We start from the raw sequence: 13957 nt of genomic DNA, 5'->3' as shown, positions 1-13957 counted from the left end.
TCCAAGTCCAAACAAATACTTTGAAAAAAAAAAAAAAAGTGGTCTGGGTCCGGTCCGAGACTGGGTAAAGGCGGCCTTCAAGTACCACTGGAAAAAATCACACCTCTGCTGACGGATTATATTAATATAAGGATATACAGTATCATTTGCCTCGGTCAGTTAGATTTTAAGTACCCTTGGTGTAGAATCTGGTGGCTACTACCGCTTACTATGGGTAGGTACTTTGCAACAATAATAACTGTGCAAGCGAAGTATTATTGACACGATTTATAGATGAGATAACTGAGATTCAAAGAGGTTAAGCACTTGCCCAAGGCCACATAGCCCATACATGGTAAAGCGGTAATTTGACCCCATGGTCATGACACCATGAGTTATTTCTGTCCAGCTTCTTTTACACCATTGGATGGGCCAGAAGGGAAGAGGAAGAGTTATTCTCCACAAACTTGCAGAAGTTAGCCATCAGGGCGACCTGCCATCAGATGGGCAAGAGTTTGGCCTGTCTGTGGGAGGAGGGGAGGAAACAGGAGATCAATCTCCCAGCTGAGTGGGTGTCAGAAACTGAAACAAAAATAGCCTCAAAGAGCAGCTGCCCTGCCTCGGCATCCCAGGCCAAACTGTGTAACACCTGGAGGTGGTTTTGCTAGCAGCGAGGGCCAGGAATGGGAAATGCAGGAGCAAGGCGCTGGGAGTTATCCTATCACAGATGCAGCTCGCCCTGAAAGCTTTATGTGGTAGAGTCAAAATTAGCAGATGGAAGGCCAGTAGGTTGAGAATACGCACCTGTTTCTTCTTGGAACTCCTCTTTAGCAGCCAGTGTGGAGGAGACCTGCAGGGGGCACTCTGAGTAGCAGAGCACAGGTACCAGTGCAGTAGGGTGGGGCTGCAGCAGCACCCAGGCCCTCCAAGCCCTGTGCCAGGCAGATTCTTTTGGCAGCAGCCAACTAGGGAGAGCCGCTGCAATCTTCAGAGAAAGATGGCAGCTGTGAAACATTTCAGAAAGTCTCCATCTTTTAGCATCCCAGGGACAAAGTTGGAGCAACTGATTCACAGAGCAATTGTTTTGTTATTAACTTGCACCCTGTCTGTATCCTAGATGATGAATTGCTTGTGTGGTGTGGACTTTGGGCGGTTATTTAACCTCTCTGTGCCTCAGTAAAAAGTGGGGATAATAGAAGTAAAAGTACAGTCCTTGGGTCTGGCGCATAGTATCTGCTATATAAATATTTGCTATTAGTGCTTGCCATGGCTTTTAAAACACGCTTCAGACACTGTCTAAATAATCCAGCCTGATTGTTGCTGAGGAGCAGCGTCAGGCTCACCGATCTATAGTTTCTGTAATTAGTTTGGACAGCACTCGGACTTCAGGGAGCATCCTTTAATACCTCTGAAAACCTGTGGTTCTCTCCATGCTTCTGAAAGAACAGGTGTTTGAGACCAGCTCTTGGAGAGACTTCATCCATTCTTAGGTTTAAGGTCTCAAGGTGGGGGGATGACTAGGAAAATAAAAGTTTTGATTTTGTCATCTATCACTAGTTTAAGTAGAGGTCCACATGTAGAGGTTTGGGTATCAAAGTGGTCTATGTCAGTGGTTCTCATCCAAGGGCAACCTGGTGCCACACCCCAGAGTGCATTGGCAATTCTGGAGACCTTTTCTATTGCCACAAATCAGGGGCAGAGGTGCTCCTGGTGACTAGTGGATAGAGCCAGGGATGCTGCTAAACAATGTAAAATGCACAGGACAGCCTCTCTCAACACTAAATTAATCTGGTCCTAAATGCCCATAGTGCGGAGGTTGAGAAACCCTGGTCTATGTTTTTTCCTGCCCAGTCGTTTAGCGTAATTGATACATAGTCCTAATTTTAGCGAATAACGTAGAAGAGCAATGGAAAAACTGAAAGGGAATCATAATATCCAATCTATCTGAGTCACTGGTTCTGAAGAAAAATGTAAACAGTGTGGTTATGTTTAAAAAATTAGCTGCCTATAAAGAATGGCTTTCTCAGGTTATTCAATTTTAATTGCATATATTCCTGGGGCTCACCAATCAGCTTATTTATTTTAGATATCTCGTAATGAGAAGGGATGGAAAATCTGGTTTGATAAAGATGCTCCAGAGGAGGAAATCATCCCTGATGGATATAATGACTCACTAGATACCTGCCACAAGCTTTTACTTATCAGGTGAGAATAGGTATTATCAGACCTAGAGCATCACTTTATAGTGTCAAATTACAGATCCCACCTCAGTGAGCTTACTTCACTATGTGCCAGTAGTTACTGTAATAGATGTATGTGCTTCCCAACTGAAGTCTGGGATGGCAAATAAAATGGTGAAAGGTATAGTTTGATAACGTGTTAATGATAGTGCTTTTAGCAAAACACGTATGAAAAATATGTTTGTACTATTCACTTTGGTCATCATTTACCATTGAGTGAATCATTTATTGTTGAATTTACTTCTGTAAAAGCATAGATCTCACAGAGTTACAAGGCAATTAGTTTTTAAGCTAAAACCAAGAATATTGTGCTATTGAAACATATAAATGCTGTTTTGGCTGTTAAAATGGAAGCAAAAGTTTGAAAGTGATGTTGAGGAAGAATATTCTTCCTTTTCTTTCTCACTTTTCATGTTTTCCCAACATGCAGTAGCTCAAAGAAGGATTCTATATTGGAAGATGTGTGTGTGTGTGTGTGTGTGGGGGGGGGGGGGGGGGGGGGGGGGCGGGGGGTGTGTGTGGTGGGCAACACAGAAGGGTAGAGTTGGGGGAGACGAAACCACCAAAAGAATAACAAAAAGATGTCGGATTATGTTGGAGTTGTTTTTGTCTTTCCTAATGTTATACCCCTGAGTTTTCTTAGAAAAGTTGTTTCCTGGTTGTTGTCACTCTTTGAGAGTGATCAGAGCTGTCAGCAGTGATGACCTCAGGACCTGTAGACTGCAAAATGGCTATTTGTTTTTGTTTTATTAGAATAGATGTGTCTTATATCCATCATTTTAAAATTGAATCTTTGTCAGATGAATAATGCAATCTACTAACAAAGAAGAATCCATAGAGTTTGTCTGTGATCTAAAAATATCAAATGACATCTATTTAATGTGTCATTGTGTGCAGAACCTGCTACAGTGTAGTCTACACAGATGGTATTAAATAAATGCTTGCTGATCAAGCTACTTCTAACACCATTGACATATTATCTCCCTCTGAAGGCTGTAGAACCTCGAGTATGCAGCAGGCCAGCCCCCATCATGTACTGGACCTGGCAGAGGACGCCTCCCCTTGCATCCCTGCTGAGTCCCTGGCATCAAGAGCAGGGCGTGATGTATAGTATTCACTCCATAAATATTTGTCAAAGAATGAATGTGCTCCTGTGTATTAGTTTGAATGAGGAATTGCTTCCCTGAAGCTGATAGCTTAGTTACTAGGGATAATCACTGATGTGTTTTAAAACGAAAATAACTAAAGCTTCAGAGTAGTTGCAGCTTCCTCTGAAAATGAGACGTTTGGATCAGTTGACTTCTAAGTTCCCTTCTAGATTGGCAACAGAACTGGCCCTGACCTACTCCTTGCCAATGCCTCGCATCAAAACTACATGAACAAACTTGCATTCATCCAAGGATAGAAAACATTGCCATCCATCTTACACATATCTGCATAAAGGAGGATTAGCTCACTATCCTTTTGCTAACTAACTATGTGTTCTTTATGTGCTTAGCATTAGATAGAATTTTTAAAACCTGAATTTATTTCCTCTAACATGTGTGCATTTCTAGGTCTTGGTGCCCAGACCGTACTGTTTTTCAAGCAAGAAAGTATATTGCAGATTCTTTGGAGGAAAAGTACACAGAACCAGTTATCTTAAATCTGGAGAAAACTTGGGAAGAAAGTGATACACGAACACCTCTGATATGTTTTCTGTCCATGGGATCTGATCCCACAATTCAAGTTGACGCATTGGCCAAGAAACTGAAGCTGGGTATGATCAGCAACCTATGAAATTTAGCAAAACCTCCATATTGTTGCCTCACATTTTGCCTTTCATAGTTTTATAGCTTATTCTTATAAATATATTGATAAAATTCATAAATATTAGAAAACTATTAAACTCCTTCTTTCCTCCCCTTTCAGATCTCCTGGAGTGTGTGATATAGATATCTTTGTGCAGAGAGGAACACACTCATTTACCATATAGTGGTTTTTTTAAAAACATCTTTATTGGAGTATAATTGCTTTACAATGGTGTGTTAGTTTCTGCTGTGAATCAGCTATACATGTACATACATCCCCATAATCTCCTTCCTCTTGCGTCTCCCTCCCACCTTCCCTATCCCACGCCTCTAGGTGGACACAAAGCACCAAGCTGATCTCCCTGTGCTATGTGGCTGCTTACCACTAGCTATCTAGTTTACATTTGGTAGTGCATATATGTCCATGCCACTCTTTCACTTTGTCCCAGCTTACCCTTCCCCCTCCCCATGTCTTCAAGTCCATTCTCTACGTCTGCATGGTATATCTCTCCATCTGTTTGTATCATCTTTAATTTCTTTCAACAGTGTCTTGTAGTTTTCTGCATACAGGTCTTTTGTCTCCTTAGGTAGGTTTATACCTAGGTATTTTATTCTTTTTGTTGCAATGGTAAATGGGAGTGTATCATTCATTTCTCTTTCAGATTTTTCATCATTAGTGTATAGGAATACAAGAGATTTCTGTGCATTAATTTTGTATCGTGCTACTTTACCAAACTCATTGATAAGCTCTAGTAGTTTTCTGGTAGCATCTTTAGGATTCTCTATGTATCTGCAAACAGTGACAGCTTTACTTCTTCTTTTCTGATTTGGATTCCTTTTATTTCTTTTTTTTCTCTGATTGCTGTGGCTAGGACTTCCAAAACTATGTTGAATAATAGTGGTGAGAGTGGGCAACTTTGTCTTGTTCCTGATCTTAGAGGATAAGCTTTCAGTTTTTCACCATTGAGAACAATGTTGGCTGTGGGTTTGTCATATATGGCCTTTATTATGCTGAGGCAGGTTCCCTGTATGCCCACTTTCTGGATGGTTTTTATCATAAATGGGTGGTGAATTTTGTTGAAAGCTTTTTCTGCATCTGTTGAGATGATCATATGGTTTTTCCCCTTCAATTTGTTAATGTGGTGTATCACATTGATTGATTTGCATATATTGAAGAATCCTTGCATTCCTGGGATAAATCCCACTTGGTCATGGTGTATGATCCTTTTAATGTGCTGTTGGATTCTATTTGCTAGTATTGTGTTGAGGAGTTTTGCACTTATGTTCATCCGCGATATTGGCCTGTAGTTTTCCTTTTTGTGACATCTTTGTCTGGTTTTGGTATCAGGGTGATGGTGGCCTCGTAGAGTGAGTTTGGGAGTGTTCCTCCCTTTGCTATATTTTGGAAGAATTTGAGAAGGATAGGTGTTAGCTCTTTTCTCAATGTTTGATAGAATTGCGTGGTTTATTCTTAATGTGCTGAAAATCTGAATGTTGTTGGAATTGCCATTTGGGATCATCCAGGTTCAGCTCATTAAGTATACCTTGTAGGGTTAATTCATTTATGTCTTTATAAAGATTATCAAAGTGATTGATTATGAATCCCTAAATCTACTCTATGAAATAAAACTTGAACTTATTATCTAGTTAATGTAAACATGATACAAAATTAATTTAGTCATCTTTAAATAGTTCCCACATGTCCCTCTTCACTAAGAAGTTCCTGTAAACTGTTAGCTTATGGTAGCATGGTCTGTGTTCACCCCTCTTTTCTCATCTGACTTTGCTCTGTTCACTGGCACCACACTGTTCTATGTTCTATATGGATCCATATTTGAATGGCCTCCTTCTTCTGTCTAAACACTGACACCCAATGCAGAGAGCTCCCATGTTCTGTTGGCAAGTACTCATGGTTAAGTCTCATTAACCACCTTTAAAGTAGGGTGTTTTGCTCTGACGTTCACTGCAGCATGCCAGTCATCTGCATTAGTCTAAGAATGGTGCTTCTCTCGTAGCCTTGGAGTTAGCAAATCTCTTTGAGATCGACTCCTCCATGGATCTTTGTCCAGTTGCTTCTATGCCCCACTTCTCTCTGCATATAGATTCCTTTTTTTCTGTCTTGCCACAACCGAACTCCATGTGACAGAACTCGTGGCTTCTGTTGGCTCATGAGCTTCACTACCTACATGTTCAGTATGTTCAGCACTCCCAGTGTTATCAAACCCAAACTTGGGTCCACTCACCTGCCATGCAGCAAAGCCAACTTACTGACCCAGGTTGTGGTGAAGGAAAGTACAGTGTTTATTGCAGGTTCCAAATAAGGAGAATAGGCAGTTCATGCTCAAAAGGCTTTCAGGGAAGGGTTTTTAAAAGTGACATTTGGAGTGAGAGCTGCAGGATGCATGACTTTCTTCTGATTGGTTGATAGTGAGGTAACAGGGTGGTGTTTCGGAAATCTTAATCGTCAACCTCTGGTTCCAGCCGGTCTGGGGTCTCCATGCTTGTGGTCTTCATGTAGTCACCATCCTCCATCTGGATGGGGGTCTTAGTTTCTTCCTAATAACTCAAAGGTATGCATCAGATTGTTATCCGTATTCCTTGAGGAGGACCTAGGACTTTGTTTTATCACTGACTGTTGTTTAATCTGTCGTCACTTTTCTTCTTAACTGCTTTTCCTTTGTTTCTGTATCCCTCACTTCCCCTGTGTTTTGGAACTCAGGGAAGGCCTACGAGACTAAAGCATTTTTCAAAAAACAGGGAACACAGAGGGGCTTTTGTACCTGGGATGGCCCCATGGCGTCCTGCTTGGTTTCACCAGGGAAATTCCCGTTACTCTTGGTCCCAGGTCCAAATATCCAAGGAAGAAGTTCATTGGTTTTGCTTTGGTCATGTCTCCTTTCTGGGCCAATCAGTGAACTGCTGCTTTGTAAATGGGTCCATAGCAAGAACCACATATATGGAGCTAGCATGGAGGGCATTTCTTAAAATGGGATACTGTTCCTAGAAGAAGGGCAGTTCCCACTAGAGTTACCCTTTCCAGTTTACCTCAAAATAATGCTGTTGTCTAGGACAAGGGTTTAAGAACAGAATTAAGAAATTAACTCGAGGTCTCCTTTGGGAGAAATTATAACTATAACTTTAAATAAATACATAAGGCCAGAATGGTGCTGTCACCTCATATTATTATATGTTATCATACTGCTTTGCTTGGCAATTTGGTGATTCCATTTCTTGGTACTACTTTAGTTTTTCCAGAAATTGTTCAAGCTTCTATTGGTTGCCTTGTTAGGAAACACAGTAGATTTAATTTTGACACTGAAGGAGCCAGTGAATTTTATAAAGAACTCTTCGCTCATTTTCAAGGAATGTTAGGAAGCATCATGCTGTTCATTGCTTTGGGTTACAAAATCCCCCAAATAGCTGTGAAAATGAAAGCATTATGTAGACATATTAATATTATATTAATATTATTATATATATATTATATTATTATTATATTATATATTATATATATTATATAATATATTATATATAATATATATTATATAATATATTACATATAATATATATTTATATTATATATAATATATATATATTATTTTTATATATATTATTATATTATATATATTATATATTATTATTATATTAATATTAATATTAATCTCATCTCAACTAGAGATATTTTATTTGGATAACTGGATAATAGATAATCATAGAATTCTCAAGGTGAATAGGATTCTGGAAATCCTGAAATCCAAGTACCTTATTTTACAGCTGGGGAAAGTAAGGTCTGGAGATAAGGCCAGAGAGCTAGTTGGTGACATATATGATTCAGGACTTAATCTCTGGGCTTCGAAATCCCACTTCAGTGGTCTTTCTCTTTTATTCCATCTCACTGCCTTTAGTGGATGAATTAAACAGTTGCCTGACAGCACTTTGAGGGATGGGACCAAATCAAATAGGTTTTTGTAGAAAAGAGAAGAAGGAAACTTCTCACTGTGGAACCTGTCAGGCTCTGTGGTGAGCGATTCAGAGAAGATAAAGTCTGCACAAAAACACTGGGTGCCTGGGAAAGAGGGAGAAAACAGATGGATTTAGCATTAGAAAATCCTACCAGGAGCTTGGGTGAAGGAGAAAGGGGTCCCAAGGAAGGATGGATGTGAAAATAGAATCGAAACATGAATGAAAAAGGACAAACAAATATAAAATATAAGCCCACAAATATATAAAAGGAATGAGAAAATGGGTATAACAAAGTATACAGATGAAAATAGTTAAATAATAAGATAATGGTATATAATTACAGTAATAAAGTTTTAAAATCTCATTAAAATGGACATTTGTAGAAAAATATAAATATACAAAATTTTCTCAGAAAAGGTTGAAAAACCTGAATAGATGAATAATCAAGATGAAAAAAATTAGAAGTTTTAAAATTATTACCTCAGCAAAGACACTGGGCTTGGATGATTTTTTTGCTAAGTCCTTTAAAACTTTGACTGCTATATTCCATTCCATAACACATAAAAAGAGGATATATTGGGGCTTCTGTGGTGGCGCAGTGGTTGACAGTCCGCCTGCCAATGCAGGGGACGTGGGTTCGTGCCCTGGTCTGAGAAGATCCCACATGCTGCGGAGTGGCTGGGCCCATGAGCCATGGCCACTGAGCCTGCGCGTCTGGAGCCTGTGCTCTGCAACGGGAGAGGCCACCAACAGTGACAGGCCCACGTACCGCAAAAAAAAAAAAAAAGAGGATACATTTTCCTCTTTATTTTAAGGGAATAGCATTATCCTGGTATCAAAAACAGACCAAGATAGTCACTGTATAAAAGAAAGAAAACCACGGATTGATCCTACTTATCAATATAAATGTAAGGACCTTAACCAAAATGCAAGCAGGAAGAATTCTGCAAAACATTAAAATAGCATGCAGAAATTAATAATGTGCCTTGACCAAGTAGGATGCATAGACAAATCTGAGAAAGATACAGTATTAAGAAATCTCATCACAGGAGTAAGTGAATGACTTTTCCTTAAGTTATCCTATTATTACCTCGATAAATGCTAAAAAGGCATTTTATAAAAATTCAACATTCGTATTTGGTTTTTAAAAAATGGGGATAGGGACTTCCCTGGTGGTGCAGTGGTTAAGAATCTGCCTGCCTATGCAGGGGACACGGGTTTGAGCCCTGCTCCGGGAAGATCCCACATGCAGCAGAGCAACTAAGCCTGTGCGCCACAACTACTGAGCCCGCACTCTAGAGCCCACAAGCCACAACTACTGAAGCCCACACGCCTAGAGCCCGTGCTCCACAACAAGAGAAGCCACTGCAGTGAGAAGCCCACACACCACAAGGAAGAGTAGCCCCTGCTCGCCACAACTAGAGAAAGCCTGTGTGCAGCAACGAGGACCCAACGGAGCCAAAACTAAGTAAATAAATAAATAAATGGGAATAGAAGAATATTGTAATAATATGACAATGAATATGAACTTCAAACAACTTCATGCTTTTTGGTGAACAACTAGAGACATGCCCGTTAAAGTCAGGAACAAGATAAAGATGTCTGTTATCACCACTTTCATTTAGTATTGCTGTGGAGGATATAGCTAATGTATTGTAAGAATCATAAATAAAAGATATAACTACTGGAAAAGAGGGACAAAAATCATCATTATTCTCAGATAGCATAATTGTCTAACTAAGAAACACAAATGAATCAACTGGAAAACTATTAGACTTAACAGGATAGTTCAGTAAGGTGGCTGGTCACAAAATAAATATATTTAAAAAATCAATGGAGCATTCTTGTAAAATAAAATGTAAAAATCCCATTCACTCTCTCAATAAAAATAAAACTGAGAAATGATCTTTAAAATACCTATTAGAAGAAAACTATAAAACTTTCTTAGAGACATGAAAGTAGACTAGAATAAATGGAGAGTTAAACCACATTCCCAGTATAAAGATTCAATATTGTAAAGATGTCAGTAGTCTCTAAATTAATCTATAAATGGAATGCAAGTCTAACTGAAATTCCAATAGCATTTTCCCCCTAATTGGATAGTAGAGGGATCTTCGATCATCCAGAGCAATAAATGGACAAAAATAGCCAAGAAAGCTTGAAAAGGAAAAAGAATAATGTGGAACAAGCCCAATCAGATTTTAAAAAATTTATCAAATGACAATAACTTAATCAGTGTAGAACTGGCTCAGAGAAGATCAATAGAGCAAAATGAAAGGCCCCAAATTAGACTCTAGTATATACAATAGCTTGTGATAAGACTGTGATAAGATTCACATTTTAAATCAGTGGAAGGAAAATGGATTAGTGAATAAACACTGTTGGCATAGCAGGTTAACTTCAAAAGAAAGAAAGGATTTTACCTCACATAAAACTAAAGTACATTCTAGGTTGATTAAGGTTTTAAATGGTTTAAACTATAAAAGAATAAAAAAGAATATATTGATACTATTGGGGTGGCTAAGATTTTCTTAATCATAATACCAGAATCCAAAACCAGAGGAAAAGATGTTTGACTGGATGAAGTTTTAAAATTTCTGTATGTCATAAATAAAATTAAAACACAAATTGCTGTCGAATCCAAGCTTGTGTGCCCAATGCACAGTGAGGCCAAACAAACTGAAATGGAGTTTGGAGCAGAGAAAGGTTTATTGCAAGGACCAAACAAGGAGTATGGGGAGGCCTATGCTCAAAAGACCCAAACTTCCTGATAGTTTCTGAAGAAGAGTTTTTAAAGGCAAAATTTGGGGTGAGGGCTGCAAGGTGTGGGATTTTCTTTTGATTGCTTAGTGGTGAGGTAACAGGGTGGTGTTCCAAGAATCATGTACTTAGCCTGAAGTTACCATCCTCCACTTAGGTGGGGGCATTAGTTTCTGTAAGAAGAACTCAAAGATATATTGTTATGCATATCACTTTAGGAGGAACTAGGACACTTTATCACTGCAGTATTGTTTGTTTCCTTTTTTTTTAACATCTTTCTTGGAGTATAATTGCTTTACAATGTTGTGTTAGTTTCTGCTGTATAACAAAGTGAATCAGCTATATGCACATGTATATCCCCATATCCCCTGACTTTTGTGTCTCCCTCCCACCCTCCTTATCCCACCTCTCTAGGTGGTCGCAAAGCACCAAGCTGATCTCCCTGCACTATGCAGCTGCTTCCCAGTAGCTGTCAATTTTACATTTGGTAGTGTATATATGTCAGTGTTACTCTCTCACTTGGTTCCAGCTTACCCTTCCACCTCCCTGGGTCCTCAAGTCCATTCTCAACGTCTGCATCTTTATTCCTGTCCTGACCCTAAGTTCATCAGAACCTTTTTTTTTTTTTAACATTCCATATATATGTATTAGCATACGGTATTTGTTTATCTCTTTCTGATTACTTCACTCTGTATGACAGACTCTAGCTTCATCCACCTCACTGCAAATAACTCAATTTTGTTTCTTTTTATGGCTGAGTAATATTCCATTGTATATATGTGCCACATCTTCTTTACCCATTCATCTGTTGATGGACACTTAGGTTGCTTCCATGTCCTGGCTATTGTAAATAGAGTTGCAATGAACATAGTTGTACATGTCTCTTTTTGAATTTTGGTTTTCTCAAGGTATATGCCCAGTAGTGGGATTGCTGGGTCGTATGGTAGCTCTATTTTTAGTTTTTTAAGGAACCTCCATACTGTTCTCCATAGTGGCTGTATCAATTTACATTCCCACCAACAGTTCAAGAGGGTTCCCTTTTCTCCACACCCTCTCCAGCATTTATTGTTTGTAGATTTTTTGAAGATGGCCATTCTGACTGGTTTGAGGTGGTAGCTCATTGTAGTTTTGACTTGCATTTCTCTAATGATTAATGATGTTGAGTATCCTTTGATGTGTTTGTTGGCAATCTGTATATCCTCTTTGGAGAAATGTCTATTTAGGTCTTCTGCCCATTTTTGGATTGGGTTGTTTGTTTTTCTGATATTGAGCTGCATGAGTCGCTTGTATATTTTGCAGATTAATCCTTTCTCAGTTACTTCGCTTGCAAATATTTTCTCCCATTCTGAGGATTGTCTTTCCTTCTGTTTATGGTTTCCTTTGCTGTGCAAAAACTTGTAAGTTTCATTAGGACCCATTTGTTTATTTTTGTCTCTATTTCCATTTCTCTAGGAGGTGGGTCAAAAAGGATCTTGCTGTGATTCATGTCATACAATGTTCTGCCTATGTTTTCCTCTAAGAGTTTGATAGTATCTGGCCTTACATTAGGTCTTTAATCAATTTTGAGTTTATTTTTGTGTATGTGTTAGGGAGGGTTCTAATTTAATTCTTTTACATGTAGCTGTCCTGTGTTCCCAGCATCACTTTTTGTAGAGGGTGCCTTTTCTCCGTTGTATACTCTTGCCTCCTTTATCAAAGATAAGGTGACCATATGTGCATGGGTTTATCTCTGGGCTTTCTATCCTGTTCCTTTGATCTATATTTCTGTTCTTGTGCCAGTGCCATTCTGTCTTGGTTACTGTAGCTTTGTAGTATACTCTGAAGTCAGGGAATCTGATTGCTCCAGCTCCGTTTTTCTTTCTCAAGATTGCTTTGGCTATTCGGGTCTTTTGTGTATCCATACAAATTGTGAAATTTTTGGTTCCAGTTCTATGAAAAATGCCATTGGTTGTTTGATAGGGAGTGCATTGAATCTGTAGATTGCTTTGGGTAGTATAGACATTTTCACAATGTTGATTCTTCCAATCCAGGAACATGGTATATCTCTCCATCTGTTTGTATCATCTTTCATTTCTTTCATCAGTGTCATAGTTTCCTGCATACAGGTCTTTTGTCTCCTTAGGTAGGTTTATTCCTAGGTATTTTATTCCTTTTGTTGCAATGGTAAATGGGAATGTTTCCATAATTTCTGTTTCAGATTTTTCATTATTAGTGTATAGGAATGCAAGAGATTTCTGTGCATTAGTTTTGTATCTGCTACTCTACCCAATTCATTGATTAGCTCTAGTAGTTTTCTGGCAGCATCTTTAGGATTCTTTATGTATAGTATCATGTCATCTGCAAACAGTGACAGTTTTACTTCTTTTCCGATTTGGATTCCTTTTATTTCTTTTTCTTCTCTGATTGCTGTGACTAAAACTTCCAAAAGTGTGTTGAGTAATAATGGTGAGAGTGGGACACCTTGCCTTGTTCCTGATCTCAGTGGAAATGGTTTCAGTTTTTCACCATTGAGAACGATGTTGGCTGTAGGCCATGGTTTTCACCATTGAGAACGATGTTGGATGTTGGCTGTAATAATGACCTTTATTATGTTGAGGTAAGTTCCCTCTATGCCTATATTCTAGAGGGTTTTTAACATAAATGGGTTTTGAATTTTGTTGAAAGCCTTTTCTGCATCTATTGAGATGATCATATGGTTTTTATCCTTCAGTTTGTTAATATGGTGTAACATGTTGATTGATCTGCGTATATTGAAGAATCCCTGCCTTCCTGGAATATACCACACATGATCATGGTGTATGATCCTTTTAACGTGCTGTTGGATTCTGTTTGCTAGTATTGTATTGAGGATTTTTGCATCTATGTTCATCAATGTTATTGGCCTGTAGTTTTCTTTTTTTGTGACATCTTTGTCTGGTTTTGGCACCAGGGTGATGGTGGCCTAGTAGAATGAGTTTGGGAGTGTTCCTCCCTCTGCTATATATTGGAAGAGTTTGAGAAGGATAGGTGTTAGCTCTTCTCTAAAGGTTTGATAGAATTTTCCTGTGAAACCATCTGGTACTGGGCTTTTGCTTGTTGGAAGATTTTTAATCACAGTTTCAATTTCAGTGCTTGTGATTGGTCTGTTCATATTTTCTATTTCTTCTTGGTTCAGTTTCAGAAGGTTGTGCTTTTCTAAGACTTTGTCCATTTCTTCCAGGTTGTCCATTTTGTTGGCATATCGTT

At 38.7% G+C, this 13957-nt stretch overlaps 1 protein-coding gene across 1 annotated transcript in view; it reads left to right on the top strand.

Annotated features, from left to right (window-relative positions):
- DNAH8 (dynein axonemal heavy chain 8) overlaps positions 1-13957 on the top strand; it is a 328229-nt gene that overhangs the window by 234076 nt on the left and 80196 nt on the right. The window contains exons 81-82 of the mRNA XM_060021883.1: positions 2066-2184; positions 3776-3978. Of these exons, the coding sequence (XP_059877866.1) occupies positions 2066-2184; positions 3776-3978 (322 nt within the window). The remainder of the gene's footprint in view (positions 1-2065; positions 2185-3775; positions 3979-13957) is intronic.

The sequence above is a fragment of the Delphinus delphis genome, chromosome 10, assembly GCF_949987515.2.
Source record: "Delphinus delphis chromosome 10, mDelDel1.2, whole genome shotgun sequence".
NCBI lineage: Eukaryota > Metazoa > Chordata > Mammalia > Artiodactyla > Delphinidae > Delphinus > Delphinus delphis.
Note: the sequence above shows the minus strand (reverse complement) of the source record. Positions and strands in the feature narration are given on the sequence as shown.